Here is a 26,816-nt window from a genome sequence, read left to right on the forward strand (position 1 = left end):
CAGGGCTCGAACCCGGACCTTCTTGCTGTGAGCCGACGGTGCTAACCACTACACCACCGTGCTGCCCACTTTTTGAATTATAGTTTTTGTAAAATTGAATAAAAACCTTTCATAACATCAAAACATTTGTGCTGTTTATACTCATGTGGGGGCGGCATGGTGGTGTAGTGGTTAGCGCTGTCGCCTCACAGCAAGAAGGTCTGGGTTCGAGCCCCAGGGCCGGCGAGGGCCTTTCTGTGCGGAGTTTGCATGTTCTCCCCGTGTCCGCGTGGGTTTCCTCCGGGTGCTCCGGTTTCCCCCACAGTCCAAAGACATGCAGGTTAGGTTAAGTGGTGACTCTAAATTGACCGTAGGTGTGAATGTGAGTGTGAATGGTTGTCTGTGTCTATGTGTCAGCCCTGTGATGACCTGGCGACTTGTCCAGGGTGTACCCCGCCTTTCGCCCGTAGTTAGCTGGGATAGGCTCCAGCTTGCCTGCGACCCTGTAGAAGGATAAAGCGGCTAGAGATAATGAGATGAGATGAGATACTCATGTGGGGGAAAAAAAATTTAAGCCTCTCTATGTGATATATACAGTACCAGTCAAAAGTTTGGACACACTTTCTAATTCAGTAGTTTTTCTTTATCTTTGTTAAATAAAAGATGCTTTATGTATTAAAGTAATGATGGATGTCGTTTCTCTTTACTTAGTTGAGCGGTTCTTGACATAATATGGATTACTACAGTTGTGGAATAGGGCTATTTACTGTATGTTTATTATTTACTGTTTGATCTCTCGTCTCGTCTCGTCTCGTCTTCTTCCGCTTATCCAGGACCGGGTCGCGGAGGCAGCAGTCTAAGCATGGAAGCCCAAACTTCCCTTTCCCCAGACACCTCGGCCAGCTCCTCGGGAAGAACACCGAGGCATTCCCAGGCCAGCCGAGAGACATAGTCCCTCCAGCGTGTCCTGGGTCTTCCCCGGGGCCTCCTCCCGGGGGGACATGCCTGGAACACCTCCCCAGGGAGGCGTCCAGGAGGCATCCGAAAAAGATGCCCGAGCCACCTCAGCTGGTTCCTCTCGATGTGGAGGAGCAGCGGCTCTACTCCAAGCTCCTCCCGAGTGACTGTGCTTCTCACCCTATCTCTAAGGGAGCGCCCAGCCACCCTGCGAAGGAAACTCATTTCAGCCGCTTGTATCCGCGATCTTGTTCTTTCTGTCATTACCCAAAGCTCATGACCATAGGTGAGAGTCGGAACATAGATCGACCGGTAAATTGAGAGCTTCGCCTTTTGGCTCAGCTCCTTCTTCACCACGACGGACCGGTAAAGCGACCGCATCACTGCGGAGGCTGCACCGATCCGCCTGTCGATCTCACGCTCCATCCTTCCCTCACTCGTGAACAAGATCCCGAGATACTTAAACTCCTCCACTTGAGGCAGGACTTCTCCACCAACCTGGAGAGGGCAAGCCACCCTTTTCCGGTCGAGAACCATGGCCTCGGACTTGGAGGTGCTGATTCTCATCCCAGCCGCTTCACACTCGACTGCAAACCGCCCCAGTGCATGCTGAAGGTCCTGGTTTGAAGAAGCCAACAGGACAACATCATCCGCAAAAAGCAGAGATGAAATCCTGTGGTTCCCAAACAGGATTCCTTCCGGCCCCTGGCTGCGCCTAGAAATTCTGTCCATAAAAATTATGAACAGAACCGGTGACAAAGGGCAGCCCTGACAGAGTCCAACATGCACTGGGAACAGGTCTGACTTACTGCCGGCAATGCGAACCAGACTCCTGCTCCGTTCGTACAGGGACCGGACAGCCCTTAGCAAAGAGCCCCGAACCCCATACTCCCGAAGCACCCCCCACAGAATACCACGGGGGACACGGTCGAATGCCTTCTCCAGATCCACAAAGCACATGTGGACTGGTTGGGCAAACTCCCATGAACCCTCGAGCACCCTATGAAGGGTATAGAGCTGGTCCAGTGTTCCGCGACCAGGACGAAAACCGCATTGTTCCTCCTGGATCCGAGGTTCGACTATTGGTCGAATTCTCCTCTCCAGTACCCTGGAGTAAACTTTCCCTGGGAGGCTGAGAAGTGTGATTCCCCTATAATTGGAGCACACTCTCCGGTCCCCTTTCTTAAAAAGAGGGACCACCACCCCAGTCTGCCACTCCAGAGGCACTGTCCCCGACCGCCACGCGATGTTGCAGAGGCGTGTCAACCAAGACAGCCCCACAACATCCAGAGACTTGAGATACTCAGGGCGGATCTCATCCACCCCCGGTGCCTTGCCACCGAGGAGCTTGCAAACCACCTCAGTGACTTCGGCTTGGGTAATGGACGAGTCCACCTCTGAGTCATCAGCCTCAGTCTCCTCAGTGGAAGACATGACGGTGGGATTGAGGAGATCCTCAAAGTATTCCTTCCACCGCCCGACAATGTCCCCAGTTGAGGTCAACAGCTCCCCACCCGCACTGTAAACAGTGTTGGCAGAGTACTGCTTCCCCCTCCTGAGGCGCCGGACGGTTTGCCAGAATTTCTTCGAGGCCGACCGATAGTCCTTCTCCATGGCCTCCCCGAACTCCTCCCAGTTCCGAGTTTTTGCCTCCGCAACTGCCCGAGCTGCAGCACGCCTGGCCTGCCGATACCCGTCGGCTGCCTCAGGAGTCCCGGAGGTCAACATGGCCTGATAGGACTCCTTCTTCAGCTTGACGGCATTCCTTACTTCCGGTGTCCACCACCGGGTTCGGGGATTGCCGCCATGACAGGCACCGGAGACCTTGCGGCCACAGCTCCGAACAGCTGCATCCACAATGGAGGTAGAGAACATGGTCCACTCAGACTCAATGTCCCCCGCCTCCCTCGGAAGCTGGGAAAAGCTCTCCCGGAGGTGGGAGTTAAAGACCTCCCCAACAGAGTGCTCGGCCAGACGTTCCCAGCAGACCCTCACCATACGTTTGGGCCTGCCAGGTCTGTCCAGCTTCCTCCTCCGCCAGCGGATCCAACTCACCACCAGGTGGTGATCAGTTGACAACTCAGCCCCTCTCTTCACCCGAGTGTCCAAGACATAGGGTCGGAGATCAGATGACACGACTACAAAGTCGATCATCGACCTCCGACCTAAGGTGTCCTGGTGCCACGTGCACTTATGGACACCCCTATGCTCGAACATGGTGTTCGTTATGGACAAACTGTGACTAGCACAGAAGTCCAATAACAAAACACCACTCGGGTTCAGATCGGGGAGGCCGTTCCTCCCAACCACGCCCCTCCAGGTGTCACTGTCATCGCCCACGTGAGCATTGAAGTCCCCCAGTAGCACAATGGAGTCCCCAGTCTGAGCACCCCTCAGTACCTCTCCCAGGGACTCCAAGAAGGCCGGATACTCTATACTGCTATTTGGCCCGTAGGCACAAACAACAGCAAGAGCCCTCTCCCCAATCCGAAGGCGCAGAGAGGCGACCCTCTCGTTCACTGGGGTAAACTCCAACACATGGCGGCTGAGCTGGGGAGCTATAAGGAAGCCCACACCAGCCCGCCGCCGCTCACCACGGGCGACTCCAGAGAAGTGGAGAGTCCAGCCCCTCTCGAGGAGCTGGGTTCCAGAGCCCAAGCTGTGCGTGGAGGTGAGCCCGACTATCTCTAGCCGGTACCTCTCAACCTCCCGCACAAGCTCAGGCTCCTTCCCCCCCAGCGAAGTGACATTCCATGTCCCAACAGCCAGCCGCTGTGTCCGGGGATCAGGTCGTCGAGGCCCCTGCCTTCGACTGCCACCCAATCCACACTGCACCAAACCCCTACTGCTACCTCTGTGGGTGGTGAACCCACAGGAGGTCGGGCCCACGTCACCTCTTCGGGCTGAGCCCGGCCGGGCCCCATGGGCAAAGGCCCGGCCACCAAGCGCTCGCATACGAGCCCCAACCCCGGGCCTGGCTCCAGGGTGGGGCCCCGGCTGCGTCCTACCGGGCGACGTCACGGTCCTGGATTTTTTCTCCATAGGGGTTTTTTGGTGAACTGCTCTTGGTCTGGCCTGTCACCTAGGACCTGTCTGCCTTGGGAAACCCTAACAGGGGCATAATGCCCCCGACAACATAGCTCCTAGGATCATTCAAGCACACAAACCCCTCCACCACAATAAGGTGGCAGTTCTAGGAGGGGTGTTTGATCTCAAATGCATTAAAAAGGCAAGAAATTGCACTAATTAACTTTTGACGAGGCACCTGTTAATTGAAAAGCATTCCAGGTGACTACCTCATGAAGCTGGTTAAGATAATGCCAATAGTCTACAAAGCATCATCAAGGTAAACGCCGGCTACTTTAAAGAATTTCAAACATGAGACTTTATTTTTACACTTTTTTTTGTTTACCACATAATTCCATACATGTTCAATCTGTTATTTTGTAGTTTTGATGTCTTCAGTATTGTTCTACAATGTAGAAAATAGTCAAAATACAGAAAAAAAAATGAATGAGCAGTGGTGTCCAAACTTTTGACTGCTACTGTATCTGTGTGTGTGGCATGTTTGCTCCTTTGATACCAGTGAAAGTGTTGGTTGTTTTTTTTTAACCCTATAAAACACATCTGGTGAACAGGTCCAATAAACTTGCGCTAGGCTATTTAGGCTAAAGCATGTTTTCGCACGGAGGAATAAAAACATTCACTGGAAGTAGACATAGACTTCTGAATTATGTTGCTCTAGTAGTGAATAAGGCTGTACAGCTGCTGAGCTAATCACTTGGCAAAGAAAGTAAAAGGGGTGGTTTAAAAAAATGCAGGCGGAGGAGGAACAAGATACAAAGCACTTCTAGAGAAGTGTCAGTAAAGCTTCACTTAGTTAATAACTAAACCGGCTCAGACTGCTGTGACACTCCTGAATATTATTGACTGTGGAATAACTTGCCTGCTGAGTAAAGAGAAGACAAACATCAGCACGACACTGAACACTGAATGAAGAGGAGAGGTTTTCGTACACAAACTCTAAACAGCTCTTCTGGAAAGGAAATGTCCACTTGGATTTCCATGGCATGGACTTTCTGACATTTTATCTGTGCCTCAGTTTTAGCTGTGCTTCAGTGTGTGTTGGTGAGGAAGAAGAGGTCAAGAATGACAGGTGAGTGGGGGGAAAAAGCCTAACAAAAAATAAAATCATAATAAAGTTAGTCTTTTCATTCATTTTCAGTAACTGATTTATCCTGGTCGGTCATGTATGGGACACTGGATATCACCAGTCCATCTTACAGGGCATCTCTTATGCTCATTTACACTTGGGGGTATGTTAGGGTCACCTAGTTGTACCTACAGGCATCTATCTATCTATCTATCTATCTATCTATCTATCTATCTATCTATCTATAGAGAGAGAGAGGTCAAGAATGACAGGTGAGTGGGGGGAAAAAGCCTAACAAAAAATAAAATCATAATAATAAAGTTGGCCTTTTCATTCATTTTCAGTAACTGATTTATCCTGGTCGGTCATGTATGGGACATTGGATATCACCAGTCCATCTTACAGGGCATCTCTTATGCTCATTTACACTTAGGGTTATGTTAGGGTCACCTAGCTGTACCTACAGGCATCCATCCATCCATCCATCCATCCATCTATCTATCTATCTATCTATCTATCTATCTATCTATCTATCTATACGGTATATAGAGGTCAAGAATGACAGGTGAGTGGGGGGAAAAAGCCTAACAAAAAATAAAATAATAAAGTTAGCCTTTTCATTCATTTTCAGTAACTGATTTATCCTGGTTGGTCATGTATGGGACACTGGGACACAAATAAATTATATATATATATAATTTATTTGACGGGAGGAAACTCACTCAGGCATTAATGCTCATGACTGGAGCTGTGAAGCGAAATGGAAAGCAGTCACCTAGCTGCCCTGTGATACTCAGTCAGGCATTATTATACAGAGAGCTTACATGATGTAGCTAGCATTAGTTTCCCCACTACTATTGATGCCATTTTCAAGTGGAAGATTTATATATATATATATATATATATATATATATATATATATATATATATATATATATATATATATATAAATTGGAGAGAGTTAGCCTATTTAGTTTATGTCTGGCTTAAAAATGGCACAGTGTTTTTCACATTTGTGTATTCATCATTTTTATACACGTTTGCACATTATTTGCATTCATCTTGCTGCTTTTGCTTGGTATGATAAACTCACATTTTCATTAGATTTGCATTGCAGGCTGCCAAGCAGACACTCTCTCTCACTCTCTCTCTCTCTCTCAAACTCATTCTTCAAGAAGTTCAGCTGAAATTCACTGTACCATGAGAAAACATGCATATCTGTAATTCTACACCCTTCCTGTGGCTTTTCCAGAGCATTGTATCAGCCACTGGGAATGAACTACATGCTCTACAGTTAGTTTCTTTCTTTCTTTCTTTCTTTCTTTCTTTCTTTCTTTCAATAGAAATAAACAGGGAAAAAATGATCAAAGATTAACATACTAACTCCGGAGAGGGCAGCGAACAAATGACAACCGACTACAAATGACAACCGAAGGTTCTTTTGCTATATTTAGGGGACCACTTGCAAACATGACTCCAACAGATTTGTCAAAAAGAGGGCTAAAGTCAAATTAAATCACATGTAGCATCCTTTAAGGTCATAACCTGAACATATTTTCTTGACTACTATTGTAGTAGACGTGCAGGCATAAATCACTCGTATCAAGAATGGCTCCTTCCAAACACTCCAGAGCTGTCAGTTTCCCAAAATGTCAGTTGCTTATATTTTAATCATTATTATTGTACAGACGTCTTAGCTACATGAAAAGAAATGCTGTAAATCAATAGATACCTTAAAAAATATAATAAATGAACTGCAATATTTCTACATAAAAAATATAAAGTGAAGTAAACAGTAATAAACTAAACAAAGTCAGTATTTGGTGTGACATTCCTTTGCTTAAAAACAAATGAGTAGTCTCAGGTACAGCATGTGCAGTTTTATAAGGAAATTGACTGGTAGGTTTTACTGAGACTCCTGGAGAACCTGCCACACTTCTTATTCTGCAGTGAAACCCAGCAGCTATTATCTCATCTCATTATCTCTAGCCGCTTTATCCTGTTCTACAGGGTCGCAGGCAAGCTGGAGCCTATCCCAGCTGACTACGGGCGAAAGGCGGGGTACACCCTGGACAAGTCGCCAGGTCATCACAGGGCTGACACATAGACACAACCATTCACACTCACATTCACACCTACGGTCAATTTAGAGCCACCAGTTAACCTAACCTGCATGTCTTTGGACTGTGGGGGAAACCGGAGCACCCGGAGGAAACCCACGCGGACACGGGGAGAACATGCAAACTCCGCACAGAAAGGCCCTCGTCGGCCACTGGGCTCGAACCCAGGACCTTCTTGCTGTGAGGCGACAGTGCTAACCACTTCACCACTGTGGTGCCTATTGCACAGGATATTGCATGAAATAAACTAAAGTACAAATGCCGCTTAGCGTAAACGGAAAACAAAATACATTGTAAACTAGAAAAGCACTCGGAGAGTGCAGACCTCCGCCAAGAATCCTTTAAAAAAATCCGGGATCCAGAAGGTGATCTGGATCACCGCCAAAATTTAATGGATTGTTACTTGTGCCCAGTCACAACTCTGGAAAAAAAATTTCAGAGCAATCTGTTCATAACTTTTTCCATAATGGTGCTAACAGACAAACCAACAAACAAACAAACCAATGCTACCAAAAACATATCCTCCTTGGCGGAGGTAATAAAGGCTACGTACATCCACATGACAATGGCAACAAGATTTTTTTTTTAGCAGGTAAAAAAAAATATTGCGTCCACATGGGCAACGGATCAGTAAAATATCAGGTACATATGGCAACGCAACGCTTGCAGAAAATGACGCAATACACATGCCACACCACTACGTGCGCTGTAAGACGGTCCCATCGGAGACACCAGAACAATAGAAGAAGTAGGATGCATGCGCATAAACCCCTTCTTCTACCCGGCGTGCTGCTTGTTCTAGTCATGTGGTTGTGACGTCATCGTAAACAAATCCGTTCTACTCATCCAGACAACTTCGCAACGGCACCGTTGCCAGATTTTTCCACTCTGGAAACCGTTCTCAAAAAATATCGTTTTGGGGCACCCAAAACGCCGGTGCCGTGTGGACGCCAGGCCGAAACGATAAAAAATTTTAATCGGATTCACCTGAATCCGTTGCCGTGTGGACAGGGCCAAAGAGAATGCCTCGTTGACCGCTTGTCATGAAAAGAGGTTCTTCAGTCCATAAAAGTGCTTCAAAGGTGTCTTTAGCTGTCTCTCTTGGCTTCTGACAGCAATAATGACAACTTTCAAATGAAAAACTTGCAAACTTTTAAACAAAAGCCACATCCTTACAACATGCTCATGTTAGCTTCCTTTTTACAGTGCAGTATCAATCAATCCACCATAGCAGGATACAAGCAGTGAACACTGGCTCCGGGACAGGAACATAAATAACAACAATGAAATAATGCACTTTAAACTGTTAATTCAATATATTATTTATCCTATAAGACACATAATTTTTATCAAATCATTTTTTTACTTTGTCAAATTATTTATTTACAGCATAAACTTATGAATTATTTTTATTTTAAAAGCATATGTATGCAACAGCACTTACATTCCCACCAAATCATTCATTAACTTGAAATGAGGGATTTTTATGAAAAGAAAATGTGCTAAGTCTAAATGAATATGACCTTATGTATGTGACTTAGTTGGCATCCACTTTGTGAATAGACCGTTCAAGGTGAATGGGTCTGGTAAGTAGTCTTCCTTTCTCAAATGTAGTGTCACTGACCAGTAGCTTCAGCTTTCTCACCATGCCATCTGCACTGGGGTGAACTTCCACAACTCTGGCTAGCTTCCATTCATTCCTCATCTTGTAGCATCACTATATGGTCTACTTGTGAGTTTCATGATGTTATTTGCCATTTCCGCCATTGTTGGATGTTTAGCAGGTATTCTTGTTTCCATCTTTGCCAGAATTCATTGGCCAGGAACTGCATTCTTCTCCACTTTTTGCTCAGATAAAGATCTTCTTTGCAGAATTTTCCAGGAGGGGACAGAATAACTGATGACTTCATGGTCAGTATGTGGTTAGGTGTGAGAGGTTCTGGGCTGGTAGGATCATGAAGATGTTCAACATTTAGTGGCCTGCTGTTGATTATAGCTATTGTTTCATAAAGAAATGTCTTCAGAGTCGTGGTGTCAAGTCTGCTTACAGATTTCTCAAGCATGACACTCAATGCTTAAAATTGTTTGGATTTAGTATTCCGAGACTCCACCTGTATGACTCGCTGATGGGACATTCATTAGAAATTCACAGCCAATTGTTCTTTGTTGTTCTTGTTCCATTCCATTCCTTTTAGTAGCTCAGAAAACACTCTCCTGGCACCCATGAAATTTGTTTCCTGGTTGCATCTCCGTTGGCCTACAGGTCCTCTGATGGCTATGAATGTTCAAATTGCATTCATGAAAGCATCCATTGTCAAGTTGTCTAGTGTTTCTATATGTACTGCTCTATAGCACAAACAGGTAAACAACAATCCATATCATTTTAATTCCTCTCTTCCTTCCTTAACAATGAAGAGGCCAAAGCAATCAAGACCACAGTAAGTAAAGGGAGGGGATGTCTCAGTTCTCTCTTCCCTGCAGATCTGCCATTTGTTGAACCTCAGTTGTTCTTCTGTATCTCCTACACTTTATGCACTTGTAAATGTGTGATGAGACAGCATTTCCACATCCTATGATCCATATTCCATTTGCACGCAACTCATTATGGTCATGCCTCTTCCTTGGTGGTGGTATACATGCTCATGATGATGCTTGATGAGCAGAGCTGACACATGAGATTTCTTTGAAAGTATTGCAGGGTGCCTTACATCATGGTGTAAGGCTAATTGGGATAGACATCTTCCCACCCTGAGAATGTTGTTATTGTCCAAGAAGGCATTCAACCAGTGTAACTTGTTGTGTTTGCTCAAGGTGTGTTCTTTCTGCAGCCTTAATTTTTTTTATATCTTCAGAGAAAGTTTCTTCTTGCACCAACCTGATAATAAAGCTTTCCGCTTCTCTTCTTTCTTCAAGATCGGTCATTTCGTTTGTTCTTGGCTGAAACCCTTTAAACTCTCTGACAAATCTCTTAAGCCTAGCAACAGCTCTCACTGCTCTGGACCTGTCAGAAAATTTTGTAGGGTGGTCCACCATTGATTTCTCTTCTTTCATCTTTACTGCATGACCCTGAGCTTTGCGAAGCTCAGGGTTGATTGTTTCTACTTCTCCCACCATTTCCAATTCAAGTGGAAGATTCTGCTGCAAAAGAAAGTCTGGCTGTTGCAGCTAGTTAGACTCTTTCAATTGAACTCCACTTAGCCCTCTTGAGGTGCAGTCAGCTGGGTTATTTTCGGAGCTGACATGTTGCCATTGTTCAGGGTTAGTGCTGGATCTTATACGCTGAATCCGGTTGGCAACAAACATATGAAACCTCTTTGCATTGTTGTTCACATAATCAAGGACCACCTTTGAGTCCGTCCAGTAACACTCTTGCAGGTTTTTTATCTTAAGCTCCCTTTTGATGACCTTGCTGTTGCGGACTGAAGCGACAGCTGATGACAGTTCAAGCCTTGGGATAGTCATTAGTTTGGTTGGGGCTACTGTGACGGGTGGGAGTGGGAGAAGCCTTCAAACCATGTAATTAGTCACACCTAATCAGGAACATGGGTAGAAATGGAGTTTAGCGAGTCATCTGACATTCAATTGTCTCACATGAGGAGGAAATGCAGGTAGATTAGTCTAACCTGTAACACAGGCCCACTCTTTGTCTGAAACCTAACAGCGCAGCAGTGGTGAGAGCACTGTTGGTGTTCAGCGTTTGCCGGTGGTGATATAACATAGAGCGGGTAAGGGAAACATCTTTTAACACAGTTTATGCTACGTTAATCAACATAGAACGCAGGCTTACTCGTGTTTATCTACCTCGCAGTATTCAAGCAAGTCCGGCTGTTTTCCTGGCCTGTGGTAGCAGTCCCTAGTAACAACACAGCACCAAAGGTATCAAAACATGTCCATTGCTGTTCATAATACTTAGTGGAGCTCATTTGTTAATCACGAGCATTTTAACTTGCAGTTCCCTGACCCACGCGACGTCTAAGTGAAAAAGGATAGTCTACTGGTATGCGTAGTGGGGATTGTAAGAAGGTAAATGTTATGTTTTAATAAAGTCTAACTATTTGAACAGAAATGGGAAATGTATGAATGTTACGGGAGTGAACATGCAATTGTTGTTTTGTAGTTAATCGTGCCAAAGACTGTTCCTGCCTGTATGGTATGATGCCAGCGCAACAGTAACAGGTAGCCTAATGTTTACATGGGTTTTATGTATATTAACATGTCTAAATGTATTCTGTGAATGTTGTTCTGATGAACAGGTGATTAACTGAGATCTTTTGTCGATTGCAGGAGCCTATTGTAGCCACTGTTTTTCCCATTGTAAAGTTTACTTTAAAAGCTAATATGGGCCTGTTCAATGCCCTTTAGGGTAGTCTAACCACCATCAGCATAAGGCCCACAGTGAAATGCCTTGTCATAGTGTGTTTAAGCGTGTGTAAAACCACCTCCACTTTTGTTTAGTTTATTTGTTTATTTCGTATATTTATCTGGCGAGGCCTATTCCCTTTTTCCACTTTTGTCAGCCGGGGCGGGGAAGTACAAGGGGTTGTGAGGGCTTATTCCTAGCTTATGCCATTCGGGCTTCGCGAGTGTGCTGGTCATACAAGCTTGTGTGATGTGGTGCTATGAAGTTCTGTGTGTGTGTAGTGAACTAGCATAATATCCCCGCCACTTGGGCTTGGTGCATATGCTGGTCGTATAAGTCTGGGTGGTGGGTGAGTTTGTTGATGTACTGTGACTGTGACCCTTGGGATGAGTGTAGTGGATTCAAACTGACTATAGCACTGAAGTGATATAGTATACTTGTTGTCTGAGTGTGGTGCATAGTTACCTTAGTTATAGTGCTTACTGGTGTAGTACATTTGCTGCCTGAGTGTGGTGTATTGCTGAGCTGAATACAGTAGTTTAGCAGTGTAGTGTATGATCTTGCTGCGCCTCTGTGGGCTTTCTTCTCCGGCTGGCTCCTTTTGTCTTCTTCCTCCTCGCCCCTTATAGTCCATTGTGTGTGCCCTTGTTAGGGGTGATTCCTTTTGTTTTGGATTTGTGTATTTGTTTTGTTTCTTGTTTTTTTTATAAGGCAATTCATACTAACAGTGGGGCTTTGGCCCGTTGCAGTGTTTTTGATAACATCCTGTGGCTCATTGCTTAACTAAAAAAAAAAGATATCAATCATTAAAGTGTTTTATTTTTGTACACAGCCTCTTGCTTTATTCATTCAGTTGAATAGCCATAGTGGGCGAATAGTGAGTCTTTGTACTCATTGATTCAATTGATTCTGACCTAGGATAACGTAAGGTTGTTCAGGTTACACTACTCTCGCCTTCCCTATGACAAGTGAGCAATTGATCTGTCCTGTTTCACGTATTGCTCAGAGGCACAAACATACACCATATCCATTGAAACTTGCATCTGAAAACTTGTGGAGCTCATATTATTTGATTTCTCCGAAATTTGATGGACAGTAACTTCTTGGGATCTTCAGGGCAGCCAAATGAGGCAGATCTTTAAGCCATGGCTCCCACTGTGGCAGAATGTGGTTGGGGAGATGATCTTCCCAGCCTACTTTGTCTCTACATAGCTCCTGAAGGATCTGCTTGTCGGCAAGTATGAAAGGGGCTACAAACCCTAGCGGATCGTAGAGAGAGGTGACAGTTGAGAGAACTCCTCTTCTTGTCAGTGGGTTTTCTTTTATCACAACCCTGAATTTGAATTCATCTGCTTCAACACACCACTGAACCCCAAGTGCTCGCTCAATGTGAGGCTCTCCATGGGCCATGTCTAGATCTTTAGCCTGGACATGTTCTTCAAGTGGTATTGCAGCAAGTACTTCTTTTTCATTGGATACAAACTTGTGCAGATGAAGGTTTTCTGTTCTGCACAAAGGTCTTGACGCTTCAACCAAATGTATGGCTTCAGCAGGTGACTTTACGCATGCTAAGCCATCATCAACATAAAAGCTTCTCTGGATGAACTTAATGGACTCTTTACTGAACCTTCTGAGGCCCTGAGATTCCAAATGCTTGAGTCCAAAGTTGGAGCAACCAGGGGAAGAAGCTGCACCAAACTTTATATCAAATTAATTATTTATTTACAGAATAACTTGTGAATTATTACTGAAAAACAGTATGTGTGCAACAGCACTTACACTAGATATACAGCACACACACAAAAAGTCAGCTGTAAAAAGATTGAAGAAATTTTATTATGTGTACAATGTAACAAAATGCTTTTCTTTTCCTTACATAGCCCAAACTGAAAGCAAGTTGGAGTTAGAATGCAGGCTTAGCCATGGCATAACATCACTAGAACAGCCAGGAGTTAAGAAGTTTATTAAAAAGAACCTGACAACTTGGCAGTGCTGGTACTTACAGTACAGTGGTGCTTGAAAGTTTGTGAACCCTTAATAATTTTCTATATTTCTCCATAAATATGACCTAAAACATCAGATTTTCACACAAGTCCTAAAAGTAGATAAAGAGAACCAAGTTAAACAAATGAGACAAAAATATTATACTTGGTCATTTATTTATTGAGGAAAATGATTCAATATTACATATCTGTGAGTGGCAAAACGATGTAAACCTCTAGGATTAGCAGTTAATTTGAAGGTAAAATTACTGTCAGGTGTTTTCAATCAATGTGATGACAATCAGGTGTGAGTGGGCACCCTGTTTTATTTAAAGAACAGGGATCTATCAAAGTCTGATCTTCACAACACATGTTTGTGGAAGTGCATCATGGCACAAACAAAGGAGATTTCTGAGGACCTCAGAAAAAGCATTGTTGATGCTCATCAGGCTGGAAAAGGTTACAAAACCATCTCTAAAGAGTTTGGACTCCACCAATCCACAGTCAGACAGATTGTGTACAAATGGAGGAAATTCAAGACCATTGTTACCCTCCCCAGGAGTGGTCGACCAACAAAGATCACTCCAAGAGCAAAGCATGTAATAGTCGGCAAGGTCACAAAGGACCCCAGGGTAACTTCTAAGCAACTGAAGGCCTCTCTCACATTGGCTAATGTTAATGTTCATGAGTCCACCATCAGGAGAACACTGAACCACAATGGTGTGCATGGCAGGGTTGCAAGGAGAAAGCCACTGCTCTCCAAAAAGAGCATTGCTGCTCATCTGCAGTTTGCTAAAGATCATGTGGACAAGCCAGAAGGCTATTGGAAAAATGTTTTGTGGACAGATGAGACCAAAATAGAACTTTTTGGTTTAAATGAGAAGCATTATGTTTGGAGAAAGAAAATACTGCATTCCAGCATAAGAACCTTATCCCATCTGTGAAACATGGTGGCGGTAGTATCATGGTTTGGGCCTCTTTTGCTACATCTGGGCCAAGACGGCTTGTCATCATTGATGGAACAATGAATTCTGAATTATACCAGCGAATTCTAAAGGAAAATGTCAAGACATCTGTCCATGAACTGAATCTCAAGAGAAGGTGAGTCATGCAGCAAGACAACAACCCTAAGCACACAAGTCGTTCTACCAAAGAATGGTTAAAGAAGAATAAAGTTAATGTTTTGGAATGGCCAAGTCAAAGTCCTGACCTTAATCCAATTGAAATGTTGTGGAAAGACCTGAAGCGAGCAGTTCATGTGAGGAAACCCACCAACATCCCAGAGTTTTCTGTATGGAGGAATGGGCTAAAATTCCTCCAAGCTGGTGTGCAGGACTGATCAACAGTTACCGCAAACGTTTAGTTGCAGTTATTGCTGCACGAGGGAGTCACACCAGATACTGAAAGCAAAGGTTCACATACTTTTGCCACTCACAAATATGTAATATTGGATCATTTTCCTCAAAAAATAAATGACCAAGTATAATATTTTTGTCTCATTTGTTTAACTGGGTTCTCTTTATCTACTTTTAGGACTTGTGTGAAAATCTGATGATGTTTTAGGTCATATTTATGCAGAAATCTAGAAAATTCTAAAGTGTTCACAAACTTTCAAGCACCACTGTAGGTCTAAAACATAACCACTGAGTCTATACCACCATTAGTGCCTGTGAAGGCAATAGCATCCTTTATGTCTAGTACAATTTTTAAGTGTCACAAAATGTCCAATCATTAAATTTAAGGGCTATTTATTCATTGCTATTGTGTCACACCTACTAATCATACAGGCAAAAAATGTGTAATGTCACTTTAACAAAATTCCACTGGTCTACAGTTGGGGGTGGCATGGTGGTGTAGTGGTTAGCACTGTTACCTCACAGCAAGAAGGTCCTGGGTTCAAGCCCAGCGGCTGGTGAGGGCCTTTCTGCGTGGAGTTTGCACATTCTCCCCGTGTCTGTATGAGTTTTCTCCGGGTGCTCTGGTTTCCCCCACAGTCCAAAGACATGCAGGTTAGGTTAAATGGTGGCTCTAAATTGACCGTAGGTGTGAATGGTTGTTTGTCTGTGTACCCCACCTCTTGCACATAGTCAGCTGGGATAGACTCCAGCTTGCCTGCGACCCTGTAGAATAGGATAAGTGGCTACAGATAATGGATGGATGGGTGAATGGTATACAGTTGAACATTATGCACATTTTAGGCAGTCACTATACAGTGCATTAACTATTAATTAACAAGACAAGGACAACAAGGGAAGAAGGAACAAAGGGGGGGGGGAGCCTTCCTAAGACACAGCTATGAGGAAGAACCTTTGGAGGAAATAAAACTGAGACTGTGGGGGGTGGGGGAGTCTTCCTAAGACACAGCTATGAGGAAGAACCTTTGGAGGAAATAAAACTGAGACTGTGGGGGGTGGGGGAGTCTTCCTAAGACACAGCTATGAGGAAGAACCTTTGGAGGAAATAAAACTGAGACTGTGGGGGGTGGGGGAGTCTTCCTAAGACACAGCTATGAGGAAGAAACTTTGGAGGAAGTAAAATTGAGACTATTGGCACCACTGCATTTATTAATTTGTAACTACCCTTTGCAATGATAACAGCACCAAGTTTTCTCTGCTAATGCTTGATGGTTCAGTGACTGCAGAATCAAGCTTTTAATATGATCATCCCAGTCCCCTGACCTAAAGCTCATTGAAAATTTGCTGGAGAATACAAAGCAAGAAATCTGTACCACTCCTCAATACAGAATCTCTTTGTTTCTACAGAGTCCTAGGTCATCTCCTGTGACTCTCCTCTATTGCCAGGGCTGGATTAACCAATGGGTTTTATGGACGTGTGCCCAGGGTCCAGCCCAGCCATGGGGTCTGTAAAAAAAAAAAATTAATCCATTGCCGTTAGTGTAAGAGATCCATAGATGTCCCTGATGTAACCTTGTTTCTAAGTAGTAGGCTACCCGCCCAGTTTTCTACTCTTCTGCCAACCCCCTGTCCCCTTTTGTTTAGGCTAAATCAGAGCGGTAGCTCTGGGCTAAATAAAATGATATAATTGGTGCAAAATAGTAACATGTCTGCCCCCTTTTCTCTACCACGCTGCTAACTTCAATGTCAAAACAAAACAACAAAAGCCTGCAGACATGAGTGAAAAAAGTGGATGGAGCAAACTGGACTCTTTGCGATCATGGGTTATGTCACTTCGCGACACGAAATAACACTGACAGGCCAGGAGCAATACCAGGTAGCAACATTCAATGTCATAATTGACAAACTAGTCAGCTGTCTGAGTCACAGAATGGACGCATATCGGAATATTTTTGACAAATTTAAGGTGCTCTACATGGAAACTGACGATTTGACCAGTATCTGTGAACAGGCAAAAGTGCTCTGCATGTCATACCCATCTGATTTAGATGACGACTTGGCCAATGAAATAGTCCAGTTCAGAAGCTTCATACAAAACGAACAGGATAAGTCTCCTCAAAAGCTTCTTAAAGTGATCTTGAAACATGGGCTGCAATCAACTTTCCCTATCGTTTTTGTAGCTCTCTGTATTTTTTTGACACTGCCTGTGACAAATTGTGAAGGGGAACGATCATTTTCACGTCTGGCTAGAATTAAAAATGAGCTTAGAATGACACAGACGCAACAGCGCCTCAGCACGCTGTCACTCATGGCCATCGAGACAGAGCTACTCAGGAGTTTGGAATTCGATGAAGTTCTAACTGACTTTGCGAATAGGAGAGCCTGTAAGAAGTCTTTCTAACAGGTGTGTCAAGGAGTACAGTCATAAACATAAATTCTGACTGTTTTATTTCTCATTTAATGTTATAGATTTTTATTGAAGATATAGGCCTACTTGGGGCAGCACGGTGGTGTAGTGGTTAGCGCTGTCGCCTCACAGCAAGAAGGTCCGGGTTCAAGCCCCGTGGCCGGCAAGGGCCTTTCTGTGCAGAGTTTGCATGTTCTCCCCGTGTCCGCGTGAGTTTCCTCCAGGTGCTCCGGTTTCCCCCACAGTCCAAAGACATGCAGGTTAGGTTAACTGGTGACTCTAAATTGACCGTAGGTGTGAATGTGAGTGTGAATGGTTGTCTGTGTCTATGTGTCAGCCCTGTGATGACCTGGTGACTTGTCCAGGGTGTACCCCGCCTTTCACCCATAGTCAGCTGGGATAGGCTCCAGCTTGCCTGCGACCTTGTAGAACAGGATGAAGCAGCTAGAGATAATGAGATGAGATATAGGCCTACTTCTATTTACTTTTACGTGTAATGTATTGCAATTCATTGCATAGACATAGCCTGGAAAGACAAGGAGAGGAGAGCTAGCCTTAAGGATCAAGTGGAAAGAGAGGACAGAAGTGAGGAGATCAGACAGACAGACAACCAGACAGACACAATGATAGGCCTCGGAGACCTGATTGGAGAAAGGAGAGCAAGGGAGGATGCCAGTCAGAAACCGAGAAAGCTGTCAGACACTAAAACATTTTAAAAGTCCTCCAATTTCTCTAAGTTCATATATTATTTTCATTCAGCAATTCATGGACTACTGTATAAATGTTCATAAACACTAAAATAGGCCTACTTAAAGTATTTCATTTGAAGAGCTGGGCGGGACAGTGGTGTAATGGTTAGCGCTGTTGCCTCACAGCAAGAAGGTCCGGGTTCGAGCCCCGTGGCCGGCGAGGGCCTTTCTGTGCGGAGTTTGCATGTTCTCCCCGTGTCCGCATGGGTTTCCTCCGGGTGCTCCGGTTTCCCCCACAGTCCAAACACATGCAGGTTAAGTTAACTGGTGACTCTAAATTGACCGTAGGTGTGAGTGTGAATGGTTGTATGTGTCAGCCCTGTGATGACCTGGCGACTTGTCCAGGGTGTACCCCGCCTTTCGCCCATAGTCAGCTGGGATAGGCTCCAGCTTGCCTGCGACCCTGTAGAACAGGATAAAGCGGCTAGAGATAATGAGATGAGATTTTAAGAGCTTTGATGGTTTTTGCATATAATGCTTAATTTGTTTTATTTTTCATATGCCTGCCTAAGGTTTTCAGGAGTTTAACTTCAGTGGTTATTAATGGTTTTCCAATAGTGGGCAGTGCTTCTGGTTGAAATCAGAATAATTGTGTGTTCTGTCTAGTGCACTGACATAACAGTTCAGTTTTGTTGATATGCAGTTGGAACTATTCTGTCCGGTAGCATTCTGTTGTGACATGTTAGGCTACAATAAAAAACACCCACCTGCCACACCATGTTTTTTGTGGGTTTTTTTTTTTTTTTTGGGGGGGGGGTCCATCCAACATTTCTACCCAGGGGCCTGTGACCGCATAATCTGGCCCTGTCTATTGCTTTTACCTACAGGTTCTCAGTGGGTTTTAGGTCAGGGGACTGGGATAGCCACATCAAAAGCTTGATTCTATAGTCATTGAACCATTTTTTCTGTATGTTTTAGATCATTGTCCTGCTGTAAGAGCTAAAAATGACTGAGTTGTCACTTCTTTGCAGAGGCAGCCAGATGTTCATTTAATATTTCATGGAACTTCATGAAGTCCATCATAAAAAGGTTGCCAGGACATTTGGAGGAAAATATTCTAACATCACAGATCATCCACCATACTTTTTTACATCATTCTTATGCTAAACCCACCTTGAGCATTTATTGCAAAAAGGTTCTATTTTTTGCCTAATTTGACCAGAGAATCTTGTGCTTATCAATGTTCTAGTCGCATCTGGTGAGCACCAGGCACTTGTGGTTTGATGAAAGTAAAGGCTTTCTTCTGGCAGGAATCTGAAATAGTTTATTGGCATGGAGGTTAATTATATTGCACTTGCGAAAATTACAAAATTATAAGCAGATGGAAAATGCATTTGCCAGTTTATTTGTATAGTGCTTTTAACAACAGGCATTGTCGCAAAGCAGCTTTACAGAAATTTAAAGACTTTAAACATATAAACTAATTTTATCCCTAATAAATTTATTTATCCCTGATGAGCAAGTCTGTGGTGACGGTGGCAAGGAAAAACTTCCTCAGACGACACAAGGAAGAAACCTTGAGAGGAACCAGACTCAAAAGGGACCCCATCTTCATTTGGGTGATAACAGATTGTGTGATTATAAATAACTCACCCCTTTATAACTGTGTCCTATATAGTCACAAAGTACAACTGTCTAACCAGGAACTTCATTATAGTTTTAGCATAAAGTCTGTTTTGTTGAAGTTATCAAGTGTTCATTGATAGAGACTTGAGTGCAAAATTGTTCATGATAACTGCAGTCCTAAAGGTATCATGTCAGTTGTAGTCCTCAGCCATCATAGCAAAACTGTAAGTGTCCAGGGCCATCTTCCAAGTGCTTCTTTCAACTGTCCATATGGGGCCATCCTCCACGGGAGCGAAGTGATGAGACTTCAGCCAGACTTAGAGCATCAGGACGGATCAGGCAGGTCCAAAGAGCAGAAGAGGTCAGCATCACTGGTGTCTCAGGATTGACATGTAACTCAACAGGGACAGACAGACAGAAGGCAAGACAGAGAGAAAACACAGGTTGTTAGGTATCTGGTGTCACCTAATGGTTAAGAACAGTATACATTTTGCACTGAGTGCAAGCAGGGACTCTGGCAAGACTAACCATGACAGCATAACTAAAAGGGAGAGCCAGAAGGTAACACAGGCATGAGGGAGCCCTGGGACATAAAGCAGCCAGCCACTATACCATCAACAAACCCAAGTGAATGTGTGAGAGTGGGGGGCAACAGCTTCCAGACATCCCAGTTTATTGAAACACTCCATGCCTGAGGACCCTCCAGATCTACAGTGGTGCTTGAAAGTTTGCGAACCCTTTAGAATTTTCTATATTTCTGCATAAATATGACCTAAAACATCATCAGATTTTCACACAAGTCCTAAAAGTAGATAAAGAGAACCCAGTTAAACAAATGAGACACAAATATTATACTTGGTCATTTATTTATTGAGGAAAATGATCCAATATTACATATCTGTGAGTGGCAAAAGTATGTGAACCTCTAGGATTAACAGTTAATTTGAAGGTGAAATTAGAGTCAGGTGTTTTCAATCAATGGGATGACAATCAGGTGTGAGTGGGCACCCTGTTTTATTTCAAGAACAGGGATCAATCAAAGTCTGATCTTCACAACACATGTTTGTGGACGTGTATCATTGCATGAACAAAGGAGATTTCTGAGGACCTCAGAAAAAGCGTTGTTGATGCTCATCAGGCTGGAAAAGGTTACAAAACCATCTCTAAAGAGTTTGGACTCCACCAATCCACAGTCAGACAGATTGTGTACAAATGGAGGAAATTCAAGACCATTGTTACCCTCCCCAGGAGTGGTCGACCAACAAAGATCACTCCAAGAGCAAGGCGTGTAATAGTCAGAAAGGTCACAAAGGACCCCAGGGTAACTTCTAAGCAACTGAAGGCCTCTCTCACATTCACATTAGACAATGTTCATGAGTCCACCATCAGGAGAAGACTGAACAACAATGGTGTGCATGACAGGGTTGCAAGGAGAAAGCCACTGCTCTCCAAAAAGAACATTGCTGCTCGTCTGCAGTTTGCTAAAGATCATGTGGACAAGCCAGAAGGCTATTGGAAAAATGTTTTGTGGATGGATGAGACCAAAATAGAACTTTTTGGTTTAAATGAGAAGCGTTATGTTTGGAGAAAGGAAAACATTGCATTCCAGCATAAGAACCTTATCCCATCTGTGAAACATGGTGGTGGTAGTATCATGGTTTGGGCCTGTTTTGCTGCATCTGGGCCAGGACGGCTTGCCATCATTGATGGAACAATGAATTCTGAATTATACCAGCGAATTCTAAAGGAAAATGTCGGGACATCTGTCCATGAACTGAATCTCAAGAGAAGGTGGGTCATGCAGCAAGACAACGACCCTAAGCATACAAGTCGTTCTACCAAAGAATGGTTAAAGAAGAATAAAGTGAATGTTTTGGAATGGCCAAGTCAAAGTCCTGACCTTAATCCAATCGAAATGTTGTGGAAGGACCTGAAGTGAGCAGTTCATGTGAGGAAACACACCAACATCCCAGAGTTGAAGCTGTTCTGTACGGAGGAATGGGCTAAAATTCCTCCAAGCCTGTGTGCAGGACTGATCAACAGTTACCAGAAACGTTTAGTTGCAGTTATTGCTGCACAAGGGGGTCACACCAGATACTGAAAGCAAAGGTTCACATACTTTTCCCACTCACAAATATGTAATATTGGATCATTTTCCTCAATCAGTAAACGACCAAGTATAATATTTTTGTCTCATTTGTTTAACTGGGTTCTCTTTATCTACTTTTAGGACTTGTGTGAAAATCTGATTATTTTTTCGTTCATATTTATGCAGATATATAGAAAATTCTAAAGGGTTCACAAACTTTCAAGCACCACTGTACTCCTTTACCTAATCAAAAGCTATTAACAAAAGGTTTGACTAAACAGATGTTTTCAGCCTAGACTTAAACACTGAGACTGTGTCTGAGTCCCCAACACTACTTGGAAGGCTGTTCCATAACTGTGGGACTTTGTAAGAAAAGGCTCTGCCCCCTGATATAGCTTTCACTATATGAAGTACCAACAGATAGCCTGCACCTTTTGATCCAAGTAGGCATGGTGGGTCATAAAGCACCAGATGTTCACTCAGGTACTGTGGTGTGAGACCATTCAGTGCTTTATTGGTCAATAGCAGTATCTTATAATCAATGAGAAATTTGATTGGGAGCCAATACAATATTGATAAGATTGGGGTGACGTGGTCATATCTTCTAGTTCTCGTAAGGACTCTTGCTGTTGCTTTTTGAACTAACTGGAGCTTGTTTATATACTTATTGGAACATCCAGACAGTAAGACATTACAATCATCCAACCTAGAGGTAACAAAAGCATGAAGTAGTTTTCCCTGTATCATGTAGCGACATTATATCGCTTATCATAGCAATATTTCTGACATGAAAGAAAGCTATCCCCATAATGTTATCAATATGAGTTTCAAATGAAAGACTGGATCCAATGATCACCAAAGTCTTTTACTATTCATTTATCTTAAACCTGTACAGAAGCAGTCAAAAGTATTTTATGTATTTTCATATTTGAGTATGTATTTTTATTGAATGTTAAAAAATGTGTATTCCACTGTTCACATTAAAAATGTAATGTGGCCATACAGTGGTGCTTGAAAGTTTGTGAACCCTTTAGAACAGGGGTCTTCAATCCTATCCACAAAGGGCCAGTGTGGCTGCAGGCTTTCATTCCAACCAAGCAGGAGCTACACCTGATTTCACTTGTTTAATCATTTCATCCTCGTCTCCAATCAACAATCAAGTGAGCCTCCAATTTGGCTGTAATGAAAGCCTGCAGCTACACCGGCCCTTTGCGGATAGGATTGAAGACCCCTGCTTTAGAATTTTCTATATTTCTGAATAAATAGGACCTAAAACATCATCAGATTTTCACACAAGTCCTAAAAGTAGATAAAGAGAACCCAGTTAAACAAATGAGACAAAAAATATTATACTTGGTCATTTATTTTTTGAGGAAAATGATCCAATATTACATATCTGTGAGTGGCAAAAGTATGTGAACCTTTGCTATCGGGTGTGACCCCCTTTGTGCAGCAATAACTGCAACTAAACGTTTGCGGTAACTGTTGATCAGTCCTGCACACCGGCTTGGAGGAATTTTAGCCCATTACTCCATACAAAACAGCTTCAATTCTGGGATGTTGGTGGGTTTCCTCACATGAACTGCTCGCTTCAGGTCTTTCCACAACATTTCAATTGGATTAAGGTCAGGACTTTGACTTGGCCATTCCAAAACATTAACTTTATTCTTCTTTAACCATTCCTTGGTAGAGCAACTTGTGCGCTTAGGGTAGTTGTCTTGCTGCATGACCCACCTTTTCTTGAGATTCAGTTCATGGACAGATGCCCTGACATTTTCCTTTAGAATTCACTGGGATAATTCAGAATTCATTGTTCGACCACTCCTGGGGAGAGTAACAATGGTCTTGAATTTCCTCCATTTGTACACAATCTGTCTGACTGTGGATTGGTGGAGTCCAAACTCTTTAGAGATGGTTTTGTAACCTTTTCCAGCCTGATGAGCATCAACAACGCTTTTTCTGAGGTCCTCAGAAATTTCCTTTGTTCGTGCCATGATACACTTCTATAAACATGTGTTGTGAAGATCAGACTTTGATAGATCCCTGCTCTTTAAATAAAACAGGGTGCCCACTCACACCTGATTGTCATCCCATTGATTGAAAACGCCTGACTCTAATTTTATCTTCAAATTAACTGCTAATCCTAGAGGTTCACATACTTTTGCCACTCACAGATATGTAATATTGGATAATTTTCCTCAATAAGTAAATGACCAAGATAATATTTTTGTCTCTGTCAGAAATGGCGAGCTGAGGTGAAGTGAGGACCCAAGAGCAGACTCAAGACAGGTAGTGTACCAAAAGAAACTTCTTTAATGAAGTAGAGGGCAGAGGTACAATAGGGCTCAGGCAAAAATCAATAGTCAAAGAACAGGCCAAGAGGTCAAAACACGGAAGAGCAGGCAGGCACAGTCAGGGACAAAAACAGGACAGAAAAATCTTCACAAAAACTGAAGAAAACAGGGACAAGGGAAACCCAGGCAGAGGAAGCAAAAAACACAATCCAAAGGAACAGGCAGGTAAAACGGGGCAAAAACTGGACAGAAAACTAGACAAAAAAAAAACAACGTAACGATAGAGGCAGGGGGAATCGAGAAGTCACAATACCAAAGGACAGTAGCGAGGCAAGGAAAGTCTGCAAGAGAGTCTGGCAACTGGAGTAGCTCCAAACAGCTCTTAAGAAGGCCCTGGCTGATGGGAGAGGAGTGATAGCAGGTGTGGGAGTGCCGCTTCTGGGAAAATGGCCTACAGCAGGGCAGGACTGAATTCCTGTCCCTGATCCAGCCTGGACAAGCCTTTGATTAAATCGGTCACATCTACATTGGTATGATTAAAGATGAATTATTTCTTTTTGTTATGAAACAGCTTATATGACAGCAGCCCAAAACCAAATCTAAAAACTGAACTAAAACTAGAACTTCTGAATATGGTTTGGGACTCCACACAAGTCCTAAAAATCTCATTTTAGGACTTGTGTGAAAATCTGATGTTTTAGGTCATATTTATGCAGAAATATGGAAAATTCTAAAGGAATTTTCCATGGAAGTCCCACAAACTCAGGCATGGATGGACTGGACTGGACTGTGACAGTCTCATTTGTTTAACTAGGTTCTCTTTATCTACTTTTAGGACTTGTGTGAAAATCTGATGTTGTTTTAGGTCATATTTATGCAGAAATATGGAAAATTCTAAAGGGTTCACAAACTTTCAAGCACCACTGTATATGTCCCAAACCACATTCAGAAGTTCTAGTTTTAGTTCAGTTTTTAGATTTGGTTTTGGGCTGCTGTCATATAAGCTGTTTCATAACAAAAAGAAATCATTCATCTTTAATCATACCAATGTAGATGTGACAGATTTAATCAAAGGCTTGTCTCGATTACAATTAACTTTCCCATGATCCACTGTCACCCAGAAGAGGATGGCTTCCCATTTGATTCTTGTTCCTCCAAAGTTTATTTCTCATGTCATCTCAGGAAGTTTTCCTTGCCACAGTCACCTCTGTTTTGTTCATTTGGGATCAAAATACACACCCAGATTTCTGTAAAGCTGCTGTGTGACAATGTTTATTGATTAAACCACTATTCAAATAAAATCAAAGTGAATTGAATTGGATTGGTGTAGACTGCTGATGAAGTCTGTGTGTTTATTCATGTTTTCTTTTCCCTTTAGGTTCTACAGTTATGTCACTGGTAGTGAAAAATGATTCTCTGAATGAAACCAACTGCACCTACTTCAAATACCAAGCATACACCATCACCTACACTATAATGTTTCCAGTTGGATTTCTCGCTAATTTGGCTGCTCTGTTTGTGTTCCTGAGGCAGACAACTAAGAAGACAGTCAACACTGTGTTCATGACCAACCTGGCTATTTCTGATGTTTGCTTCTCCTTAACGTTGCCCTTTCGCCTGATTTACTACTTTAAGAAATGTCAGTGGGACTTTTCGGATTGGCTGTGTCGCTTGTGTATCTACTCTTTCTATATGAACCTTTATACCAGCGTGCTGTTTCTTACAAGTCTAAGTGTACTGCGCTATCTCGCTGTGGTGCACCCTATTCTAAATAAGACCCTGGTGACCATGCGGCGGGCTATTTTGGGGTGTTTTTGCATCTGGGTGTTCGTAGCGATCCTGTCCCTTCCTTTCCTGATCTCAGGGTCTCCGCACGTCAATGGGAAAATAAGCTGTTTTGAAGTTAAAAACAAGACTAACTGGAAAAGAATAGAACCACTCAATCATGTGGGACTGGTCTTTGGCTTCCTGATTCCATTTATCATCATCCTGGGATGCTATGGGTGCATCATCCAAAGACTATTTTCCAGTCGGATATTACAGAAACGAAGGCAAAGCCAGCACTGGCGCTCTGTGTACCTAATCATTGTGATCCTCAGCACCTTCCTACTGTGCTTTGCACCTTACCATATAGTCCGCACACTTCATCTGCGCGCCGCTGTATCAGAGAACAAAGAGCAGGAGACATACCTGCTTGATATTGTGGTCATCACTCGGTGCATGGCTGCATCCAACTGCTGTTTGAACCCCCTCCTATACTATTTTGCTGGAGAGAACTTCCGAACGTCCTTCAGTAGGGCCTCACGGCGCATGACAATCAGCTCTTTAAATGATAGCATACGCCTGTCACGATATTCATGGAGCCAGAGGAAACGATTAGGAAGCCAGAGGATGGACACAGCTGAACTTGGGTAGTCAGTAAAGAGAAATAGAAATGACAAATTATACTTTACTTTTTTAACCCCTGTGAGAGCTATGATCAGATTCTTTGTACAGCTAGAGATCAGACATTTAGACAAACTCTTTTCAGAGTCTTTTTCTTGAGAAAAAAAACAATATCTTGTCTCCAACTTATGACAGTATATGAAGTAATCTTTAAGCATTTTTGACTGAATTATTATACTATTTCCTTTCAGTCGCATAAACAGAAAATATTTGTCAAAAACAGTGATCTCAAAGATACTGCCTCATGCCAGAGGAACCAATTAATGAAGAATTTTCTATATTTATTTTCTACTATATGAAGACTAAAATGAACTTTCCAGTTCCAAGCAACTTCTAAATAAAAATGCAATGTTGATTAAA

General features: G+C 43.2%; 1 protein-coding gene across 5 annotated transcripts; it reads left to right on the forward strand.

The window, feature by feature from the left end:
* The first annotated feature begins 4,784 nt into the window (after positions 1-4,784).
* Positions 4,785-26,816, forward strand: cysltr3 (cysteinyl leukotriene receptor 3). 5 transcript variants are annotated; one of them, XM_060919300.1, is made up of 7 exons: positions 4,785-5,092; positions 10,871-10,934; positions 11,018-11,085; positions 11,162-11,232; positions 11,327-11,385; positions 23,958-24,006; positions 25,390-26,816. In XM_060919300.1, the coding sequence occupies exon 7, from the start codon at positions 25,401-25,403 to the stop codon at positions 26,424-26,426; it is 1,026 nt and encodes a 341-aa protein (XP_060775283.1). In that variant the 5' UTR covers positions 4,785-5,092; positions 10,871-10,934; positions 11,018-11,085; positions 11,162-11,232; positions 11,327-11,385; positions 23,958-24,006; positions 25,390-25,400; the 3' UTR covers positions 26,427-26,816. The 5 variants fall into 5 exon arrangements, with proteins under 5 accessions (XP_060775283.1, XP_060775284.1, XP_060775285.1 ...); XM_060919301.1 differs by lacking the exon at positions 23,958-24,006; XM_060919302.1 differs by lacking the exons at positions 10,871-10,934; positions 11,018-11,085; positions 11,162-11,232; positions 11,327-11,385.

This window comes from Neoarius graeffei, chromosome 4 (genome assembly GCF_027579695.1).
Source record: "Neoarius graeffei isolate fNeoGra1 chromosome 4, fNeoGra1.pri, whole genome shotgun sequence".
Lineage (NCBI taxonomy): Eukaryota > Metazoa > Chordata > Actinopteri > Siluriformes > Ariidae > Neoarius > Neoarius graeffei.